The sequence below is a fragment of the Podarcis gaigeae genome, assembly GCF_964106915.1.
Source record: "Podarcis gaigeae genome assembly, chromosome: 12".
Lineage (NCBI taxonomy): Eukaryota > Metazoa > Chordata > Lepidosauria > Squamata > Lacertidae > Podarcis > Podarcis gaigeae.
The window spans coordinates 57,308,318-57,331,884 of NC_139688.1; the positions used below are offsets into that span (position 1 = coordinate 57,308,318).

The 23,567-nt window shown below is 42.6% G+C and overlaps 1 protein-coding gene across 2 annotated transcripts; it reads left to right on the forward strand.

Moving 5' to 3' along the window:
• Positions 1 to 1,992: 1,992 nt before the first annotated feature.
• Positions 1,993 to 23,025, forward strand: LOC310828653 (mediator of RNA polymerase II transcription subunit 1-like). 2 transcript variants are annotated; one of them, XM_083706361.1, is made up of 17 exons: positions 1,993 to 2,092; positions 4,153 to 4,256; positions 5,069 to 5,150; positions 5,411 to 5,465; positions 6,689 to 6,821; positions 7,701 to 7,729; positions 8,059 to 8,130; positions 8,218 to 8,292; positions 8,433 to 8,503; positions 10,407 to 10,472; positions 12,818 to 12,926; positions 13,673 to 13,800; positions 14,265 to 14,377; positions 16,172 to 16,367; positions 17,807 to 17,902; positions 19,770 to 19,878; positions 21,867 to 23,025. In XM_083706361.1, the coding sequence occupies exons 1-17, from the start codon at positions 2,089 to 2,091 to the stop codon at positions 22,003 to 22,005; spliced, it is 1,581 nt and encodes a 526-aa protein (XP_083562487.1). In that variant the 5' UTR covers positions 1,993 to 2,088; the 3' UTR covers positions 22,006 to 23,025. The 2 variants fall into 2 exon arrangements, with proteins under 2 accessions (XP_083562487.1, XP_083562486.1); XM_083706360.1 differs by having other exon boundaries at positions 1,994 to 2,092; positions 13,670 to 13,800.
• Positions 23,026 to 23,567: the final 542 nt, after the last annotated feature.

Here is a 23,567-nt window from a genome sequence, read left to right on the forward strand (position 1 = left end):
ATGCACAGGACCATGCTGTAACTCTGTTTGTTCACACTCATCTCTTTTTACCCTTCGTTTGTCAAAGTTCAGGTTGCAAGTTCTTTGAGCCAAGGACTTTATTGCTTAAGACAGCACATATGGAGACATGCTAAAACAACAACAACAACAACAACAACAAATCCAGAAACCTCTTTCCCTTTGACAAACATGCTAAGAAATAGTTTAGATTTGTTAAATTTCTAAGTATTCCATCACCAGCCAGAGCGAGTCAATGTTATATTTGCTTCAGAGAGCTTGGGTTTCCTCATGTTTCCCCATGAACACATGTTTGCTTTGTGATTCTGACTTTATTTATTAAGCATTTGTATTTATTCTGCTGCTTCCATTCCTCTTATATGTGCTCAGGGGAGCTCAAAGGATATTTCAAATGCACCAGGCTTAGTTATAAGGATTTCATAAAATTCCATCCCTTAAAATCTTGTAAGTAATCTCATGGATATCTTATAGGCTTTCTTTCTTAAAGCTTTCAATGCAGAGTTGGCTGAGCTCAGTGGGTGTGTGAAGCTGTGCTGATTGAAATGCCAATATTTTATCTCTCTGTGCCTTTGAAATTTACGATTGCAATGAAATGAAAACATTCCCTCTGCATACTGAGCTGGTTGTGAAGAACATCCGCTGAACATCCTCATTTTTTGTGGAGGATTCAATTTAATTGACATTGGTATTCAATCTTTCCTATTATCACTTCATTCTCTTGTCCTCTTTCCGTGCAGTTCAGCCTGATTTCCTTGTAGAGTCAACACTGAACTGCAATACATACCAGGCACATGGAACAAGAACACCAAATAGTAACTGATCGGTCCTCCGTTGTGCTGATACTACCCTACTTACAGTCCTTTCCAAACATCTTGAAAACGTCACAGTGTAGGCTGGTGATCTTACTCCATGAAACCATGATGACTAAAGACTGATTAGGCTGCCAAGCTAAATGAAAAGATATTGTATTAATATTGCCATTGACATAACATTGGAATATAAACAAAATTTTAGACAGTGTAATATAATGCCATCTGGGTATTGTGTAAGACTGTGTATGTGTGTGTGCATATTTGTGTGCATATTCCCACATAATTTCTTAACCAGAAGCTATCTCAGAACTTTACTTGAATAGACAGCTATTTAAGTTGGGTTAGCAAAGATGCATGCTGTAAAATCTTCTGTTTGGAGAGATTCAGTTCACTTTATGTTTCTTGCAGTTGGAAGTCGTTGGCTGCAGGGCTCCTTGCTGTTCCAGGAAGCCGAGAGAGAGAGAAACTGAGAAGACAGAGGGTGTAGACTAGAGGCTGCAAAGTCACACCCACTTGCAGCTTGCGTTCAGGGCTCAAGTTTATACTTTCATGCACACGTATTACAACAGTGTTTTGCTCCTGTCTCTTTTTCTGCTCTTTGTGGGTTATGTAACCCCCCCATCACAATCACTGTGTTATTATGGTGGAGCAATAAAGCACAAGGAAGGACAAGGCTTCTTTACCTGAAATAGTTGTGCAGAAGTTCATTAAGTGTGCTAGGAATTGTGGCTCCGTAAGGGGTAAACTAGAGCTCTCAGTGTTTATGGGGTGGGTGCTGTGACTGTATGGTGTGTGCACATCCCCTGTTATTCAGTGCACCTATTAAAATTATCTCTTCTAGGCAGCTTTTAAGGGTACAGTAGCCCAAACCATTTGCAGAAATACGCAGAAATCTCATATCCACAAAGCCGTTGCACCACTTTGCACCTGGTCACATTAGAGAGAAAGGAAATATATAGATGAACTCTAACTTCCACACCAGCCTGCTAATCTCTGTGGGCTAGGATGATATTAAAGGCATAGAAGCACATGCAGTGTAAAAATAGAGGAAGTTGGCAACCCTGTCAATTAAGATTCTCTCCCACTGCACATGTGGCCTTTGAGGCTTCAGTTTACTTAAATCCAGGGTATCTCAACCAGGTGCTGCTACTACCATTCTTAGGTAGACAAAGGGAGGAAGTGAGGAAACAGGAGAGGCTGTTAGGAGGTTTCTTCCTGTCTACTGGCTTCAGCAATTTAAACAGCTGCAGAAACAGAAATGGGTAAGTAAGTTGCTAATTGGGCTGTTGTATTTGCAGCCGCTGAGGATCTGGGTTTCCAGGCAGGTGCTAATGTGGAAGGTGTGGCTGGATTACACCACTATGCTGTATTGTCACCACAGAGAGGATGTTATAGGTTGAGCAAGGCTACTGTCTCAGACCGTAGAAGCTGCTGGTTGTTTGCCCCCGAGGTCCCTGGCTCTGGTAAGATAGAGTTATGTCTGCCCCAAGACCTGTCCTTTACCCCCACAATGACCCTGCTGCCCTTGGGTGTGGTTGAGGACTCCATCCCATTACTCCTATCTTCTCCTGCATCTTAGCCAATGAAATGTCTAGAGCTAACCTGCCTGAGGACAGAGACTTTGCCATTTCTGGACTCCATAGACTGTGCTGTTACCTGCAGTATAGGGAAACTTAGTGAAGCAAATGATGTTGATGTGTAGCAGAACACAAAGGAGAAATCAGGTGTCCAATATAGGCTTTATGGCCATTTGATATATTTAACAAACATACAAAAACCACATACCACTTACTCAACAGAAGACCTCTCAAATATTAATTATAAAATACCAATGGGACTAAACATTAAAAACAAGCTACCTGAATATGAAACTAGCATTTTCAAAACAATTGTGCATAATGGAATCACATGTTAAAGTTACATGCCTCAGTTGGCTTGCAAAAATAAAAATTATTGCAAACACCAAAAGCAAAAGTGTGTATCTGAAGAAGTGTGCATGCACACGAAAGCTCATACCAAGAACTGACTTAGTTGGTCTTTAAGGTGCTACTGGAAGGAATTTTTGTTTTGTTTTGACCAAAAGCAATACAGTGGAAAGTACCTAATTTTACCAGGCAGAGAGTTCCAAAAAGTGGGTGTTGAATGGATTGCCTTACAGAAACTTTAAACCTTTAGGATAGAAAAAATGCTTTGTGCTACTTAAGTTGTATTCATTTTAAATTGGTGCCTGAGGCAATTCTCAATGAGCTCAATAGGATTTTCTCTCAGGTAAGAGTAGGATTAATTGGGACGCATGTGGCGCTGTGGGTTAAAGCCTCAGCGCCTAGGACTTGCCGATCGAAAGGTCGGCGGTTCGAATCCCTGTGGCGGGGTGCGCTCCCGCTGCTCGGTCCCAGCGCCTGCCAACCTAGCAGTTCGAAAGCACCTCCGGGTGCAAGTAGATAAATAGGGACCGCTTACCAGCGAGAAGGTAAACGGCGTTTCCGTGTGCAGCTCTGGCTCACCAGATGCAGCTTTGTCACGCTGGCCACGTGACCCGGAAGTGTCTCCGGACAGCGCTGGCCCCTGGCCTCTTGAGTGAGATGGGCACACAACCCCAGAGTCTGTCAAGACTGGCCCGTACGGGCAGGGGTACCTTTACCTTTACCTTTAAGAGTGGGATTGCTTCCTTAGAATGATATATGGGGGTGTGTGGGGGTGTATCTTGATTTAATGTCAAATACACTTAAGATATAAAACTGAACTTTAAAAATAGTTGTGGGTTTCAGATTATGACATTCAACAGGTGGAAGAGTGGGATTTAAGCCAAACACAGGTCCATTAATATCAGTACCTATGTTGTAGCCAAGTTCATGAGCCAGTTAATCTGAAATATCTCACCCATCTGGGACTAAATAGTCCTAATTTAAAGTGACTATTGTTGCAGTGTGGGCTGTTCGTTGAAGTCATATAATAGTTGGCTGTTTTGCTATATCAGGTGTGGGGAAACTTGAGCCCAGGGACCAAATGGGACTTCGAGCTTCTCATCTGGCCCTCAAATCTCCCTAAGCCAGACAGCCTCCCAAACTACACCCTTTGTCAGCCCATTAGAGGGTTTTGCTGGGTGGAATGCTTCCTTCAACTCTGAGAAAGCTTCTGGCTTCTCCGGAAGATAAAGAGGGATCTAGGGAAGGTGAAGACACCAGCCTACTCCCATTTCTCCCTCCACCCTTTTTTACTTCTGGCCCATGGCCCCCAGGAGCCTTCAAGCAAGGAACTGTGGCCCTTGAACTGAAAGAGGTTCCCCACACCCTCAGCTAATTAAACTCTTAACTTCTTCCAGATGCTGCGAAATCTGGGTCTGCAAATGACATAATGGAAAAGCTACGTCTAAAATTCTCACAGAAGCCGTGGAGTGAAACTATGGAACTGGTTCGTCTCTCCATGGTAAGAATTGTAATGAAATCAGTTCTGTTGGGGAGGAGTAATGTGGGAGAAACTTTTTTTTTATGCTTTCTTGAGGAGAATAATTGGAAGTAGAAGGGAAAGTGAATCAATGTGTGTATAGGTCTTCCATCTTATTTTCTGCCTGACGGCCCAAAGTTTAACATGTGAGGTTGCTATTTTACTGCCTTGTCATCTCCACTCTTGAACTTGGATGGATAACACTGAAGGGGGAACTTTGGCAAGATGGCTCTAGGTGGGAATAATGGAGGGGATTCTTAACTTCCCAAAAATACTGATTGATTGTGATTATCGAGGATGAAACTACGGTAAATGCAATTAAATGGACAGTTTGTGTGTGGTATTGGGAGAGTGATGCAAATTCCATGGTCAGAATGGAAAATAAAAATGGCAGTGTTGTAATGCTTTGTAATTGCAAAGCTAATCAATCCCTTACGGATTGAAAAATTGAATAGGCAAATTTTCCCCATTTGATTTTATCTTTTTTCCAATCCACCCCCAGCTGATACTGGGATGTGGGGTTACTTGGTCTGTTATAAAGCCTGGTGGGGGGGGGATGTCTTCTGCCAGTTGTAGCTTCCACTGCTGCTGCAGCTTTGTGATCTGGCACCCCAACGGGGGCAGTGAAGGTCAAGATAGGAGCTCTGACTGAGAGTGCTGAATTCCCTATATTGCTTTGAACATACCAGCCAATTTTCTGACTTGCATGTGATTGTATGATTATATGGTACAAATCTCTCTCTCTCTCTCTCTCTCTCTCTCTCTCTCTCTCTCTCTCTCTTTCTCTCGGTGAGGACAAGCATTCTTGGACTTCGAGTAAGACATCAGAGTCTCCCATATCTATTTGCCTTGAGAAAATACAAAGAACCTTGCACGGTAATCAGCTCTAAGATTGCCTATTTTTCTGTTATGTTTGATGGAAACGATGTCTAGCTTCTGTCTTGTCATCTTGTACAATGAATGTGCCTGGGTTCTAGGTGCCTTCCTTTTACAAACGGTACGATGAGCAATATAGCACAATTAAGCAAGAATCTTTGGTCTTTTGCTCTTAAACGTATGGGATCTGTTGACTGCTTTTATTGAACACGTTGATTCTCTGTGATGGAACCTTATTCCCTGTTCTTTCATGTGTGCAGCAGGACCTTTGGCTGCAACAATGAACAAGCTGTCACTTTTGTCAAATCGAAAGGGGTAAGTATACTCTGCATCTACTAAATACGCTCTCTTCACTTCCCGCAGCAGTGGGACTGCTAGGTATGTTTCTACGGCTGTATAATTTTCACATGACATGAGTACATGCCATTTGGTGTATTCAGTGGCTAATTCATCCTCTAAGCTGCGGCTTACTGCCATTTTCCTGTGATATCCTTGAAAAAGATGAGCATGAGCAGTTCAGGAGTTTCCCTCGGGCAGAATGTTTTGGGACATTTCCCATACTTGGGCCTGTGAAATGATTACTACTTGACCTCAGCCTCCTGACAAAGCGTAGATAAATTCCACTACAAAGCGGCATTTCAGAAAATGCAGGAGTAGGAAGCCGCTTTATGCCAAATCCAGCTATTAGTATTTTGATCTCTGTGTTGCACTGCATCATCTGCCTTTCCCAGCCCTGGAGATGTTGGAGGCTGAACCTGGGGTGGGGTGGGGGGTTCAGTCCAAAGCATGTGGTCTTCCATTGATGTACAGACCTGCTGCTGCTGATGTTTAATCAGGAACTGAAACACAGCCATTTGGAAAGCTGGGTGCAAACACTCCTTTCTGTAGAACCCGTATACATCAACCACGATGAAGAAAAAAGTTTGCATTCGGGGTCAGCCCATCCATGAAGCGTGAGGCATCCTGCCTCAGGTGGCAGGATCCACAGGGGCAGCAGCAGCAGATGGTAGTAGCAGTAGTAGTAGAAGTAGTAGTAATTTATACCTGGCCTGTTAAGTTGTGGGTGAACATATCAGACGACACAGCGATTCTTCAAACAGCTCTTGTTTATTCACAGGCCAGAACAGAACTGAACTGAAGGGTTCAGCCAACCTGCTTATATAGAGCTCCACTAGAACGCAGCAGTAACCATTTTCTGTAACTATCCAATCACTGAATGTCACTTTCAATCCCTTATTTGCATATGTGGACCTGAACTATCTACAGTATCCCCCTGCTGGCCCAGGGTGAGAACTTCAGTACATAACATGGCTCATCTGGCTGGGTTTCTCTAGCCACTCTGTTGATATTTAGTCCTCATCACTTTGTTCCTGATGTAGATCTTCACTCACCCTTCCTTCCTGGCGGGGAGAGGGACACCATTTTGTCATTCACTTCAGGTGCCAAAATGTCTTGGGCCAGCCCTGCTAGGCTTCCGTTGCACACTGTAACTTTTAAATAAGCAATGCATTTTTTCTTCTTCCTTCTTTCCTCTGTAGACTTAATTATTATGTGAGCCCCAGTGGGGCAGTTTGCTATATAACATCCAAATCCTTCTACATTGAGATTCACCTGGAGAAGGATGGAAAAGTGGTGGATGCCAGGTTGGCCCACCCTGGGAAAAAACCCCTGGTAATTTTAAGTTGTTTTCCTTTGGGTGTTCTGATCTGATGAAATATAATCCTGCTTTTCTAGTTCTTCTGAAATATCTATAGCTTCATAATAAACCCTGTGGAGCAAGTGAGATACTTGCATCTAAGTCAAAGGGACAACTTTACATTAGTTATAACACTTACGCTGTTGCTGCTACAACCAAACTAAACATCTGCAGTTGTAATTGCAAAATTTGTGGGAATAGCCGTTTCATTCACAAAAGCTGAACTGCAAAATAATTGCACAAGGACTGTTAAATTTCCTTATAGCTGGGTGACCATTTCTCCTTAATTTGTCCCCATCTGATGAGACTGCTTGACATGAGGTAGCAACTATGGGCTCGTCCACATGGGGAACTTAATGTGGGTTTGAAGCTGGTTGTTCCTCATTCACATAATGTCCTCATCCAACTGCTAGCCCACAATTTCCCCCCTTAAATTTGAATTTTCCTAGTCTGGAGGGGTAGTCCAATAAAGGAAGTAAATGCAATATGTGGATGCAGTGAAGCACATGGTGCATGGGGGGGGGGGCATTTTAACATAGAATCATAGAATTGTGGAGTTGGAAGGGACCCCCAAGGGCTTTCAAAATCACACTCCAACTATGGGTGCAGTCACACTCCAACTATGGGTGGGAGAAGAGTAGGAAATATATGCCTTTATAGATTCTGGTTTACAGCCAAAAGTGACTGTTCCTGAATAGATCTTGGGAAAAACATCCTTGGATATTCCTCGTAGTGTCTGCTAAGGATTTGTGTTGACTAAGGTTCGGCTTATGTCCTTTCTCCTTTCTGCTTTGTTTTTAAGAAAATAGTGCCCCTCTTTAGAAAACCATAACCTCTGTTCTTTCGTCTTCTAGACCTGTGAAGATCTTTTGCAGCTTCTAAGGTACATATGCGCTAGGTGGATTTTTAAGACACACAAATTTCATAAAATAAAAATCCTTTGCCACTGTTCCCATATCGTTTTCTGTGGTTGAGGTAAAAATGAATAGATAGTTCTGATAACAGTTGCTTCCATCCCTGCCTGCCCTCCATCCAGGACCAATTTGAGCCACTTTCCAGCTATTTAGCTGCTTTTTAGATGTCTTGTTTGATGGTAGCGCAATGCTGCCAATATCAGATTCACTTCGGTGGTGGTGTTTTCCCAAATATTGGCTAGATGGCTCTCTTTGCCCTATCAGCACTGACAATTGTTGCATGTATTTTGCTCTTTAGAATGGAAAATTTTGATGCCTTTGGAAACATGCTAGCAGACATGTTAAATATTTATCAGATTCCAGGAAGCAGGTATGTTTGTTGCAACTCAATTACATTACTTAAATTATTATATTGTATATAAAACTCCCTTCTTCCAATAAGGTCTTTCTTTTCTAGTGAAACAAAATCCAAAGTGTTTGCTGCCTTCCTGGCTTTGGAAAAAGACCTCTGCTCACTCTCTGCTTTGAGCAGGTAGGTATCAGTGGTGGGAAAGGTGCAAGTTCAGCTGTTTGCACTCCAGCCTAAGGTTGCCATAATAATAATAATAAATATTTTAAGGCATTTAAGTGCATGCTTGATCTAACTGATTACTGTATATACTTTAAAAACAGAACACCAGGTATGGACAGAGTCACTGAAATACTATGTGGAAAAGTTGGCTATCTGAACCCAAGAAGTGGAGGTAACTGATTTTTCTTTCTTTCTTCAGACTGAAGTAGATATCTGTGTGATCATGGTAGCCAAGCATAATTGAAGAATGCTAAAGAACAGTAAAACCTTGGGTATTACTATGATTTGGGTATTTCTGGTGACTTTGTGGGTAGCATGTATGATACAGTGGTACCTCGCAAGACGAATGCCTCGCAAGACGAAAAACGCGCAAGACGAAAGAGTTTTCCGTTTTTTGAGTCGTTCTGCAAGACGAATTTCCCTATGGGCTTGCTTCGCAAGACGAAACGTCTTGCGAGTTCTTGCGAGTTTGTTTCCTTTTTCTTTAAGCCGCTAAGCCGCTAATAGCCGTGCTTCACAAGACAAAAAAACCACAAGACGAAGAGACTCGCGGAACGGATTAATTTCGTCTTGCGAGGCACCACTGTACAAGCATTGTTTGTAATACAGTGGTAGCTCCGGTTACAAACTTAATTCGTTCCAGAGGTCTGTTCTTAACCCGAAACTGTTCATAGGCGCACTTTCGCTAATGGCGCCTCCCGCTGCTGCTGCGCTGCCGGCGTGCGACGTCCGCTCACATCCCGGGGCAAAGTTCACAACCAGGAACATCTACTTCCGGGTTAGCGGCGCTTGTTACCCAAAGCGTTCGTAAGGAGGATGGTACATAACCCAAGGTTCCCACTTACAGGACTTTGTGCTCCAAAACCGCTTTTTGATTAGAGATGACGGTGAGACCAACGTGAGTGTGTACAACCCCTTTCCTGTCCCCGAGTCTTTTTCTAGGTAGCTGTGAAAATAGAGGAGAGGTCCTGACGTTTTGGTCCCTTTGCACATACACTTCTCCTTGTTTATGAGTAATGCTGCTCCCCCCCCCCATCTCACTTATTTTTCCTGATAAGGTGCTAGTCCTGTTGCGGCTGTGTGTGTGTGATCCATGTATTAGATGATGATAAAGGATCAAACTGTGCACTTTCTGCACAACTGCCTTAAAAGTTAAAACCAAGACCAGCTAGTGATTTCCTGGGTGTCCGACCATTGGGCCACTGCTTCCCCCAATGCCTTTTTCTTCTGCCTATAATTCTTCTTATCTTTGGTAGTTACTTGACCGTGTGCAGCTGCTTCTAGCAGAGTTGTCTCTAAATGGCACTTTGGAGCATCTCTTGGGGCGGCTCCCCGCATTTGTTCAACCTTCTTAAATACAGTGGTACCTCAGGTTACAGATGCATCAGGTTACAGACACTTTAGGTTACTGACTCTGCTAACCAAGAAATACTACCTCAGGTTAAGAACTTTGCAACAGAAATCGTGTGGCGGCATCAGGAGGTCCCATTAGATAAAGTGGTACCTCAGGTTAAGAACAGTTTCAGGTTAAGAATGGACCTCCAGAACAACTTCAGTTCTTAACACGAGGTACCACTGTACTTTATTTTAGGGTGTCCTGCAGCTTGCTCCTCAATATTCGTGCATGAGTTGTATGCATGATTTATCAGGAAGAAATTTCATCCTAGGAGTGATAGCTTAGTTGGTAGAGCATTAGATTAGATTCTTAATCTCGCAGCTGTGGGTTTGAGCTCCACATTGGATAAAAAGATCCCTGCATTAAAGGGAGTTGGACTAGATGACCCAAGTGGTCCATTCCAATGCTACAATTCTGTGATTTATACAAAGGAACTTACTTGTTTTATATGTTTAAACTGTTGAGGTGATAACTAGCTCTCCACAACAATCTCCTTGCAACCCCAAACAGTTGTTTGGGTCCCCTGTCGCACAATATGGCCCTGGGGTATTGAGTCCTTTGCACTGGAAGCAAACAAAAATGATGAAGGGGGTCAAACATCCTAGGCTTACATAGCTTACATTGCTATCCGTTATGTGCTTTCTCTGTTTAATCCATCTAATTTTCTCAAATTCTATAGGAAGCCCTATGAACCTTGAATTTTATCTATCACAGTATCAAATTCTAGAGGAACAACTCACCCCAGGTATTTATTAATTACTATTTTGTCAGTTTACTCGCAAAAGTGACTCAAAGTGGCTTACAACACAGTATAAACACTAAAATCTATTACAGTAAACAAACCAATAAAATACATCTATAAAAGGTCGCACAAAAATATTATTCTTAGTGAAGAGTGAGGGATTGTGAATCGACTAGAAAACTTCCATAGTGGTCTCATTCTGCATTCCCTTTTAAAATAGATTCTACACTCACTGAATGACACATGCTTCATTTTGAGTGAGTAAACGAAGACCAATTCTATCCCTACTTGTGTAAGATGAAGCCCCACTGAAATTGGTGGGACTTACTTTTGAGTGGACGTGGACAGGATTGCATGGTTATGCTAGCGGCTCTCTGAAGGGTGTGAGGTCGAGATTTTCCAATCTCTGCCACCTAAAATCCTTTAACTGGAGGTTTGGGGGGCTGAACCTGAGACCTTCTGCATGCATGAGGTGTGGACACATGCACACCCACAGCCACAAACCTTTGTGTGATGGGAGCAGAAATCTTTACGTAATCCCACTCCTGTCCCTTCTCAACCTTCCTGTGCTGTGACTCGTTGCCTTAACATTCATTCTGTATTGCTACAGACATTCAAGTGTGTATTGATACATGTATTCAAGTTGACAGCTTGATAATATTGCTAGCTTCTTTTAGTGGAAGCTACCCCCTAGCTCCATCTGGTATGCAGGCTGAGACCCTACCTGCCCACAGACTGTCTCTCCAGAGTGGTGCATGCTCTAGTTATCTCTCGTTTAGACTACTGTAATGCGCTCTACATGGGGCTACCTTTGAAGGTGACCTGGAAACTACAACCAATCCAGAATGCGGCAGCTAGACTGGTGACTGGGAGCGGCCGCTGAGACCACATAACACCGGTCCTGAAAGACCTACACTGGCTCCCAGTACGTTTCCGAGCATAATTCCAAGTGTTGGTGCTGACCTTTAAAGCCCTAAACGGCCTCGACCCAGTATACCTGAAGGAGCGTCTCCACCCCCATCGTTCAGCCCGGACACTGAAGTCCAGCGCCGAGGGCCTTCTGGTGGTTCCCTCGCTGTGAGAAGCCAAGTTACAGGGAACTAGGCCAAGGGCCTTCTTGGTAGTGGCCCCCGCCCTGTGGAACGGCCTCCCACCAGATGTCAAAGAGAAAAACAACTATCTGACTTTTAGAAGACGTCTAAAGGCAGCCCTGTTTAGGGAAGCTTTGAATGTTTGACAGACTATTGTATTTTAATATTTTGTTGGAAGCCGCCCAGAGTGGCTGGGGAAATCAGCCAGATGGGCGGGGTATAAACAATAAATTATTATTATTATTATTATTATTATTATTATTATTATTATTATTATTATTATGATTAGCCTTCTATCACTCTCTTGGCAAGCCACATCAAAGTTGCAGGGTGTATCTGGATGTAGTAGCACAAACTTAAACCCAAGGGGGCTCCTGCAATACCAAGAGGAAGGTAGGGTGACTCACCATGAATCGGCCTGACCTGGTCAATACATACAGTGGATGCCACATGGTAACATTTTCCATTTCTCTAATATCCATTCCGGGATGTGTGGTTTTTTAAAAAAAAGAAACTGTCTTATGTAATGTTTTTTTACACGGCACACAACTGTGTTAATATTGCAATGAACGTATGTGAAGAAAAGTACTGGAACAACGAGGGAGGAAAATGAAGTGTACTGGTCTGGATGTGGTCATTTTATGAGAAGATGGACAAGTTTAAGAGTTGGTGGTGGCCTGTTGCTTTATTTGTCCTACTATCTGCTTGGGTGAAAAAACCGCAATGACAATCAGTCATGATGGTAGGGGACTAAAGACAGTACTTAGCATTTCAGCAGAGTCCATCAGAGCAGACCACCACAGCTTAGCCCACCTGCTCCCCCACTTTAGTTTTTACTGACAACAACAAAATGGAAGCGGACCACCATATTAAATTTCCCATCAGTGCCTTGGACTGGTTCACATAGTATCCGTCCAAGACATTGTGGAGACTTAAAATGGCTGCCAGCTTCCCAGACCCACAGCTGTTGCCATGGAAACTCACAGGGGGCCTAAATAGATACTGCCACAGGGTCTTCCATCAGACTAGTCCAGAACTAGCTCTGAAATAACAAAAGACAAAATGTGTTCAAATGGCAAGCAAGGCATCCACCAGGCAACCTTCTGTTCTCTGACAGAATAACATCACTGGCTATAGTACTTAGAATCACAATTCACTTAAGTATTGGGGGAAATCAATGTTCCTGGACAAGACCTCAAGGCCATTTGTGTATCATGTTCACTAGTCTGACGTGTCTGTGTCTTCTCTTTCCATCAGGCTTGAAAATAGATGGCAGGAAGGTGCTTGTCATAATAGGAGGGGCTGATGCAGTCCACCGACTCCCTCTTGCGCCCTCACTTGTGAATTCGCCGACTGGTGGAGAGGGGTAAGACTTGAGGGCATCATTCATGCTCCTATCAGTATAACTGAACATGGAAATCCCTCACTCTGTGTGGGTTATAATGGGTGTGTGATAGCACATCGAACTCACTTCTTAATAGTCTGTCATTTTAAGACACTGTGAGGAACGTGGTACGAAAATGTGTACAAAACCTGGAAGTGCGTCCTCAAATTACACATTGTGTTCTTCACACTCCTTAAGAGTACCTGTTTAAACTGGCCATTTTCAGTTTGAAGAAAAGGCAGCTGCCAATCCATGACCCAGTATGTGCTTTTGATCTGGATTCAGGCCAGGCTGAACTCTTATTCTGCCCCCTCTCCTCACCAACTGATGTTTTCTTTTGAAGGTGCTGTCTACTGTGAGCAGTGTTGGTGGTCTCCAGCTCTGACCAGGCCCTGTGAACCTGGTCAATGGTCAGGGATGGTGGGAGTTGAAGTCCAACAACATCTGGAGGGCCACAGATCCTCCGGATCTGATAAAGAAAAATCCTGCCTGAGATCCTGGAACAGCCTTTCTCAGACTTTGGTACCCAGGTGTTCTTGAACTACAATACCCATCATCCTTAGCTAGCAGGACTAGTGGTCAGGGATGATGGGCGCTGTAGTCCAACAACACCTGAGGACGCAGGCTTGAGAAACATTGGCTTAACTTATAAGATTGTGCTACCAGAGTACTGGTCAAACTAGCTTCCTTTTACCTGATGCTTAACTTTCAACCCTTTTCTTCAGCAGCCCCAGATTCCTGCCTCTGAAGGAAGTAATTTCTGCACCATTATCAGCTTGCTTTTTCCTGATGTTTTACCAGAACTGTCCTTTTCCTCTGTCTTCATCCAGTATTCATAAACTACAGGAGCTTACAGGCATGCTTTAATTTAATTAAGTACATAATTTTGTACCTCCACCCTCCCTCCTAACATGCTAGCATTTCAATAGACCCTAATTAACATTTGGTTAATTCTTCCCCTGTGATTTCTACAGGGGTATGAAGGCTGATGGGGATCCAGGGTGAAGTTAGAAAGGGAGAAGTGGCAGGAGCGTAAAATGAGAACCAAGTATTGCTGCTTCTGTACTAGGAGTATAGCATTCAAGCTGGTATTTGTCTTAGCCTTTCCACGAGCAACTTGCCCATTCAGGAGCACAAGTGCTTGCTGATCTGAATAGCCCTGTCCCTCTGTTGGCAACCATCCCACTGATTTATTGATAACCATTGTGTGATCACATCTCTCTTTGCCTCTTCTCATGTGATGCTGTTTCTCTCAAATGCATTCCATCTTTAATGATGCTCTTGTACAGTACTAATGGGGAAAAATTAATTTGGTTTTAGGGCTTCCAGTTGCTAGATTGAAGCCAGGTCCTCTACATGAGCTGATTGTTCAGTTTGCCCTTTCAGAAAATCATCCACATGGTTTGATAACAAGTACTTCTTCCTTCATTGTGGTAATTATACTTCAATTGTTGGTATTCACTCCAGTTGTTATGAGGTCAGGAATGAAGCTGCTAAATGAGTCATAATTCTACAGCTTACTGAAAGCTGTGTGTTGGATTCTGGGAAGTCACATGAATTTTCTGAAGTAGATGACTTTAACACTGCTAAATTTGATTATGACCTAAGTTGCAATTCTTTGCCCAGGCCCAGGTTGGCCTTTACACAACATACACAAATTGCGTGTGTGCGCTCTCTCTCTCCTTACTCTCTCCCCCTCTCTCACACACAAAATTACACTCAATTCAGTGACTCTAATGTGCAAAATTGTGGGGCTGTCATCCATGAGATGTCATTAAAAAGCTAAATGCGGCCTTATACTAACCCATAACACTACTTTTTTAAAAGCCTTGTTTCAAGTTAAAACCATTTGCACACATGGTCTCATAATAGCTGGGAAAGTTTCATAAAGTTGTAGCATAGAATGAATTCATTGTGGGGAATAAATTGATAGAAAGATCCAACTGGAGTGAATCCTATTGGTGGATTATATTTATTTCTTACGTCTTCTTGGCTAAGCTTTTAGTTTATATTCAGTTCTTTTTGGTACAAGTTGCCCTTGACACAGCTGTGTGTGATAAATCCTACTATGCAGAAACTGGCACTACTGGTATATAGACCAGAGGGTTAATGTGCACATGGCTCACACAGACACCATTTGTCCACGTGCACTTCTGTCCATGTGCATTCATCCATACATGGGCACTTTCATCAGAACTCCGTCTCGATGATTCTGGGCCACACTTCATGGGATGTTTTCATGGGATGTGCCGTCCTCTCCTCTCAGTATTTTCCCACCCCTCCCCTTGAGTTCTGGAAAACTGAAGTCCATTGTGGGCATGTCAATCATTTGTTCACCTGTGCGGGTGGTCAATATTTATTATTATTGAGATACAAGTTTTCTAATATACCACACTTGTGGGTTCACCCCTCCCCCAAAGTGCGTCTCTGTCTCAGCCCCACTAAAAGCCCACCAAGGAAACGTCACCAGTGGAAGTAGGGGGGTGCATGAATAGGTGGCAGTTCACCCAGCAAAAGTTGTCACACACATAAAAAGAAGTGGCCCTCACAATGTGCTTCAGTGTGTCTGGGTAACATGTGAGTTTACATTGGATTTTGTCCCCTTATCACATGGATTGGGACGTTCTGAATTAAATGGCAGAGGGAAGTGTGGACTTCTACTTAGATGAAGGCAATGTCGTGTGGACAAGGTGAAAAACAAGCACACATAAGATGCATAAAATTCACTTTAAACTACCATGTATACACATCCAGGTTGGTTTTCCCCCACGGTGCCATTGGACTTGAGAGCTGAGCAACTCCCTCAGATCCAGTGCAGAGACTACTCCATTTAATAACTTGTTTAAAAATGGGTGGTCAAGGCATCTATAGTATAAGCAGCTTATTTCAAGGTTTGCTTAAAAGTCCAGTGTCACTGTTGTACTGTTCTAGACAACTATTATATTTACTCAAATCTAATGCTCATCTTTTTTGTTATGAAAATCAAGGTGCGCATTAGAATCAATAGCACATTTACATTTGCCAGCAAATACTTTTTTTGGTTTCAGGGTTCTAAAAATTGAGGTGCGCATTAGATTTGATGGTACATTAGACTCAAATAAATATGGTATGTTTTTGAAAGGAAGTTCCTTTCATTCATGTTTCCTATTTACTACTTTTTTAAAAAATCAATGCAGGAAACAATTGCAACTACATCCATGAACAAATCTGGTACTGTCTATGTTCAGTCTCTTCCAGGCTGCCCAAAACACAGCTATTTCCTAGATAAAGGCATAGAAAAATCTGATATGGCTGGAGCAATGGTCAAGAAAATCCCTTTCACCCATCCCAAATGTGTGCCTGATATGATTGAAGTTCTCAGACGTCAAGCAGCATATAACACCCTCATTAGCAGCTGCGTGTCTGACACAACTGAGTGTGAAGGTAAGATGCTTGCACATCTTTTGCTCACACCTCTTTCTGATTCTGCTGTGTTTCTACTAAATTTTGGGAAGAGTTTATCTTCAGTATTTGCTGTTAAGCTCAAATATATCAATTGGGACCTGTATTTGTATGTTGGGTGCATATAAAGTTAGGTCTATCTTGGATGGTGGTGACAAGATATCCAGGCATTGGAAATAAGGAGGTGTGATGGGCAGCATACTGTTTCTGCTCCCCTCTCACCATTTTTGTGATCCAATTCATTGAAAGTGGCTGGGAAAATTGTGAGCCCATCGTATCTGTGGAGGTTAAGTTGGGTACCAGACCCCCCTCTAATCCTTGGATCTAGCAAGTGTTAGAATTTAACCAAGGAATAGCCAGGCTAGCCACCTCGTGAGGTGATAAACATGAGCGATGAGCCATTAAGGGGGATTAAGAGGCAAGATGGCAAATGGGTGGGGCCCCCTCTCACAGATAAAGCCAGAGTAGAGAGAAGCAGTGAAGTGACCAGGAAGAAAAGCAGCAAGGTGGAGACAGGGTCAAAGAGAAATATTTGATTTCTGTTTGAATCCAAGGCTGCTGCCGTGGGAGAAACTAATGTTGTAGGCTCAGTTTGTATATACGTGTAGATAAACCATACATCATAAAGACACAGTGCCTCATTCCCAAAAGAAATCACAAACCCTGTTTAAGCACCTGGAATCCCTGAAACCTTGGAGATTGAGGGTGGGGTGCAACAATATGAATAGCGTAGAACAGATCACACAAATCAAATGTGCATTGGCTGCAATGTTCTCCCCCTTCTTCTTTGTTTCATTTGCAACTCCTATCTTGAAACTATATAGTCTGTTTTCGCCGCCCCCCCCTTTCTTACATAGCTCAGTACTACGCTACCCTGGTATCAGTTCTCCAGGGTGTCAGGTGAGGTTCTCTCACAGTCAGATCCGGAGATGGCAGGGATGGAACGTGGGACCTTCTCATGCAAGGCACTCACGCTCTGCCACTGAGCTACGGCCCTCCCTTCTGAGCAAAAGTTGCTGCAGGCAGAGATTTATAAATGAGTGAAGTATTCACATGGACTTGTTTTCAGGTGTGCTTAGAACTGTTTGGATTCCTGCCAAACAGTGTTGACACCTTACAACTTATTTCTTTTGGAGATAGTGAAACTGAAAAGGAAATTTTCAGCAACTGTATTTCATTTGATGTTTGTACCATGAAACTTCATGAGCGTGTACAAAGCAGGACTCCGTGAGTCTAGCAAAAGCCAACACACTCCTACTTCAATGGTAATGTTTTAAGTTAAGGCATATAGAATACTTGGAAATCAATACAAATGTTTTCTGACTACACCCACTAATTTATATCTCTAGTTCAAATTAAACGTTTAGCTCTATTGCTACAGGATTAGCCCAAACAGTCACTAAACAGTTTTTTCCTTCCAGATTCATCAGACTTGCTTCATTTTGACGTCTTTCAGCAAAAAGCCACTAGCTTTTCAGTAACATTCCAGCATCCATTGGAGGAGAACCTAGCCTGTGGTATGTCCCCAAAGGAAAGGTGTATTGGGTGCACACAGGCATACAAAAAGTCAGCAGGGAATGTGGTGCAGAAATGTACTCGCTGCATTTTGGCTCGGGCCGGGGTAGAACGTGTGAATGTGTATATGTGTGTTTCAGTGTTAAGAACGGACTGGGTGTCCATACCACACATTGACACAATAACCAGTTCATTGCAAAGCTACCTCCCTTTCCTCAGAGCAGCACTGTGCAAAGCCCTTGTGACTGCTTTCAGATGTTTATAGGGAAAGTGCTGGCCCAAGACACTTTGTGCCTCATGTGGAGCCCAAATAGTCCCCTGCTAGAACCAACACCAGGGACGCAGGTGGCGCTGTGGGTTAAAGCCTCAGCGCCTAGGACTTGCCGATCGAAAGGTCTCGGCGGTTCGAATCCCTGCGGCGGGGTGCGCTCCCGCTGCTCGGTCCCAGCGCCTGCCAACCTAGCAGTTCGAAAGCACCTCCGGGTGCAAGTAGATAAATAGGGACCGCTTACCAGCGGGAAGGTAAACGGCGTTTCCGTGTGCGGCTCTGGCTCGCCAGAGCAGCGATGTCACGCTGGCCACATGACCCGGAAGTGTCTCCGGACAGCGCTGGCCCCTGGCCTCTTGAGTGAGATGGGTGCACAACCCCAGAGTCTGTCAAGACTGGCCCGTACGGGCAGGGGTCCCTTTACCTTTACCTTTAGAACCAACACCCCAAATTTTGCTTCATCAATTCCTGCCTTTCTCTAACCTGCCCATCTCCCCATGCAGTCTGAACACATGGAGAGAAGGAACTAGAGAGGAGGAGCTGGATCACATCTGTGACCTATTGCCACATTTTCATAAATAAGGTCTGAAAACCATGCCCATATCTGGCTGGGTTTACCCAGCCACTCTGGGTGGCTTCCAACAAAATATTAAAATACAAAAGTTCATCAAACATTAAAAGCTTCCCTAAGCAGGGCTGCCATTATTATTATTATTATTATTATTATTATTATTATTATTATTATTATTATTATTAGTCTTCTACACAAGTGTCCATGGTGATGTACAATATGGTTATAGCTATACACAAAGGGGCTCTTACTTTAGCACACATTGAAGAAACTGGCAAACTCTTCCCATTTACTACTTGGCCATCTATATTAACTCTTTTCTACTATTGCACAATATGTGTGTGTGTGTGTGTGTGTTTCTAGTGTTTGTGTTTTACTCTGTTAAATTGGTTTGGGGGCTATTGGTACAAAAAGTAGCACATTATGTCATTTACAGTCCATGTTTCACCTTATGGTCCCAGGGTGGAAATACATATTGTGCAATGTGACTACCTAGGTATAAATTAGGTCTGATTCCCAGTTTTATACTATGGTTGGGAATATTAAAAAGTAAGCAGATGTTGCAGTTTATCACATAATCTGTGAATTAAACTTTAACCACACCAGTGTTGAAGATGGCTTGGGATAAACTTGCAACAGGTGAACAGCCTGTTTACTGTTTTGTTAATCCTTCCAGTGTGCACGTCTTTGGATTGGGCCGGTGATGGAATAACAGGAGCCAGTTCAAATGCCTGTTACTCATAGGTGGATGTGTGAATGGACTCCTTTTGAAAGTATTGGTGACATATATTTTTTATCTTGTAGTGATTTGTAATTGCTCATTTTTAGTCTGTATGGAATGAGCATGAATATGTGACCTCTTCCCACGAAACATGCATGCTTTCAGGAAAATAAATAAAACCAATGCAGTGACCAGAAAGAATTCCTATTTTAAGTATTGAATAGATTTGGTGGTGGTTAATAATTCTTACTGTTGTCTCTACTATAATGTCACACTTGTTTTAGAGCATTTTTCCCCTCTTCTGTTTAGTGATGGTCGATGTTCTGAGTTCAAGGGACGTGATATGCACTCTTCATACACATTCTGAAGATGGAGCATTAATCTGCAGCAATGATTATCTCACAAGAGTCCTGAAGCGGTAGGTAACACTTCTATAATATATAGGGGCCAAGTTTTCTTGTCCCTCCCATCCCTTTTCTTTTTGTGTCATGTATAATGGAATGGTTTGTAAACTGATGGGCAGATATCTATAAATTTAATGACTTTGTACAGCAGCTAGAAACTTTTAAGTGATGTAAAGGATTCAAAAAAACATTTCATGTAATGGGAAATTTTTCTCAGTATTTGAATAAACATTGGGGCAGGAGAAACAATACCATCTTAAACATTGTAATGAAAAATTTATTAAGAATAGTGGGTTTAACGTGCCAATTCAGCTTTTATTAAAAAGGAGATTGTGCTTCTCAACTGATGCATTCATTTAGACAATTTGCTGGAGGATCTGGACCTTAATAATACTGAGTAAGCTTTCTTTTCATAGGAAAGCACAACACAGTGGAATAGCTCCATCAGGCTTAAGACATGAGAAACAGGCAACCAAAATAAACTACCTACAAGCTCCACAAATGTCTAGCTCCAGATGGTCAGAAGAGTTAGTTGAGCCCTGTATGTCAGTGTGACATTCTCTGGAACTCATGGGAACTAAAAATCTCCTCCACATTTAAATAGTTAGCTCAACTAGAGGCTCCTTTGCTTCTGTAATGGGCAGCTTAGACCACTGTCTAAGCATCAGTGGGCTGAGTCTCAGCAGTGGTCTTTGGGCCACTTTCAGGTAGGCCTCAGTATCACTGCCTGCCATAGCCTTTTGGCTGGACCAACGGCAACACTAGCAACTATGATTCTATCAAATATAAAGGTTGTTTTCTGCTGCTCCAGAGAAGCGGACACAGAGCAATGGATCCAAACTACAAGAAAGAAGATTCTACCTAAACATTAGGAAGAACTTCCTGACAGTAAGAGCTGTTCAGCAGTGGAATTTGCTGCCAAGGAGTGTGGTGGAGTCTCCTTCTTTGGAAGTCTTTAAGCAGAGGCTTGACAACCATATGTCAGGAGTGCTCTGATGGTGTTTCCTGCTTGGCAGGGGGTTGGACTCGATGGCCCTTGTGGTCTCTTCCAACTCTATGATTCTATGATTCTAACTCTGCATGCAGAGTAAAGGTGGCCAGAAGACAGAGAGGTTCAGGAGTGGGCAAGGTCTCCCTTGCTCTGACGGGAAAGAGCTTGAAGTGTTGAAGGAAATTAAAAGGCTGGTAGTTGTTGTTGTTGTTGTTGACAACAACAATGGTAGTAAAACAATGTTGTTATAGGAGGAAGCTGCCCAGAGTGGCTATGGCAACCCTGTCATATGGGCAGGGTACAACTAATAAAATTATTATTCTAAGTTAGAAGGATCAGGAAATTGATGAAAGAAATGGGTGGTGGAGGGATAGGAAATACTTGTGAAACATCAAAGCATGAGTAGGATTTTCAGCAGTGTAGTGAGATGCAACTTTAAAGATTCAAACTGCTCCTGTTGAGTGAGCAACGCAAAATAAGATTGGAACGTCGGCGGTTTGAGGCCCCACAACAGGGTGAGCTCCCGTTGTTTAGTCTCAGTTCCTGCCAACCTAGCAGTTCGAAAGCACATCAAAGTGCAAGTAGATAAATAGGTACCACTCTGGCAGGAAGGTAAATGGCATTTCTGTGCGCTGCTCTGGTTTCGCCAGAAGTGGCTTAGTCATAATTTCCACATGACCAGAAAAACTGTCTGTGGAAGCAGACAAACGTTGGCTCCCTCGGCCAGTAAAGCGAGATGAGCACTGCAACCCCAGAGACGTTCGCGACTGGACTTAACTGTCAGGGGTACCTTTACCTTTATGTCACCTTACAGAAGAACTGGCATGGAACTTTAGAAATTTATTTTATGTAATCTATAAAGCTTTCTGCACTGCGCTGACTTGTTTGGAGACAGTGGCAAATGCAGCTTGCTCTATCCACCAGTCAGTTAGTCCTGCCTATGGAGCAGCCAGATTATATTTAATGAATTAGCAATTCCTTAAATATCAGATGACTTTGCCCTTCTCTTAGGTGTATGTCAATTCCGGTTCTCATGAGAGCAATTTTCAAGAAAGCCACCCAACAAAAAGCTGAGGAAACTTCTCTGAGCAAAGACGGAGTCTGTGAGGAAAACTGCAAAGACCAACAAGTTGAACATAACCAGCAGTAATGTGGCTACTTGTGAAACTGAGCAACAGCATTCTTATTTTTGGTGTAATTCTTGGTTTATTTCTCTCACAAGTTACAACTGGGCAAAACTAATTCCGCTTAGTGAAAAACATTGGGAAAAGTTACATTTTAAGTCACAAAAGCAATTTGAATGCAGAGAGTTGATGTCAAATTGCATATGCTAGTTTACCACCTTAATAAATATTAAGTTTCAACTTTGTAAGGGTTCTTTTATAGACAGTGTTTAGAAAAAGTAGGTTTTCTGAAGTAGTATGTTAAACAAAGCTTTAGGAACTTTTTTTTTAGTAGGATAAACATTTTTTGGCAGGGGTGGGTGGGTGATTTTAATTCAACTTTGATCTTTATACTGGTCACACCCTGTGGCAGAACTCTAGTCCACCTGAACGTTTGTCTAAATTGGGCCTTTTTCTTAACACTAAAGCTTCCTTTTTTTCAAAGTCAGACACGATCTTTTAAAAATAGGGTCTTGATTCCATCAAATGTTAGTCACAGGGGGACATTTTTCCAGATAGCATTGATTTGATTACTTGGGGACATAGTTAAAATTAAGAGATAAATGAACCATCTTTACACTACAATGAAACTTTTGTACCCCAGCCCTTTCCCATAATGATACTCTTTTGTGTGCAATCTCTACTGGATAGAGGTATGAAGCTGTCTCCTGAAATCTGCCCTTGCACAGACATTATGTTCACCTTGCTCTACATGTAAGATGAAGTATTTTTACATGATTCCCCCCCCCTCTCTCTCGTGTGTGTGTGTGTGTGTGTGTGTCTCTCACACACATGACTTCTCTTGGTCTGAACCAGGTAGAGTTTAAGTAGTGGTAGCTATAGTACAGCAAAGTAAGAGCAGCAAAAGACCCATAGAACTCACATTATTTGGGAGAGAGAAGGCTAATCTTTTGAGGGGGGGGGCATATTGACCCATAGTCAACCTTCCAGTGAGTAGCAAGAACTGCACTTCTCGAGGCTGCTTTCCAATAAATTATTTTACACTATCAGTTGTTTTTATTATTAAATTTAGTGATGTCAAATTTTGTGAGGGTATTGGAGGTCACAGAAGTGGGACACAAGTTTGTCACCCCTGTTCGAAAGAAACGTTAATTCCATTTGAAGAGGAATTTCTATTTCTTTGTTCTCTTAAATAGGTCTGCCTCTTCTCGCATTGTCCACCTGTCCCTGATTAGTGCAGCGCTGGCTTCTGAGCAAGAAGGTTTTTCCCAGAAAGCTTATGAAGAGAGAAACGTACTATGTACAGACTAGTTTACCAGCTAAGAAATGCTTCAGTAAATATCTGAAGGCCAAACTCAAGGTGACATTAAATGCACCTTTATATTTCAGATATTAAAAAATGCAAATAGCATCAGCCAGCACCAACGAAGAATTTCTTCCTCAAAGCAAATCCTAGCTTCAGAAAATTTCCTGAAACAAAGCAGGGGAGTAATTAATTAATTTCCCAGCTTTGTGCCTGTTCATCTCAATAACTGGGATCCTTCCACCATACATATTTTAACAATGCAAATAAAATGTTAAAGATATC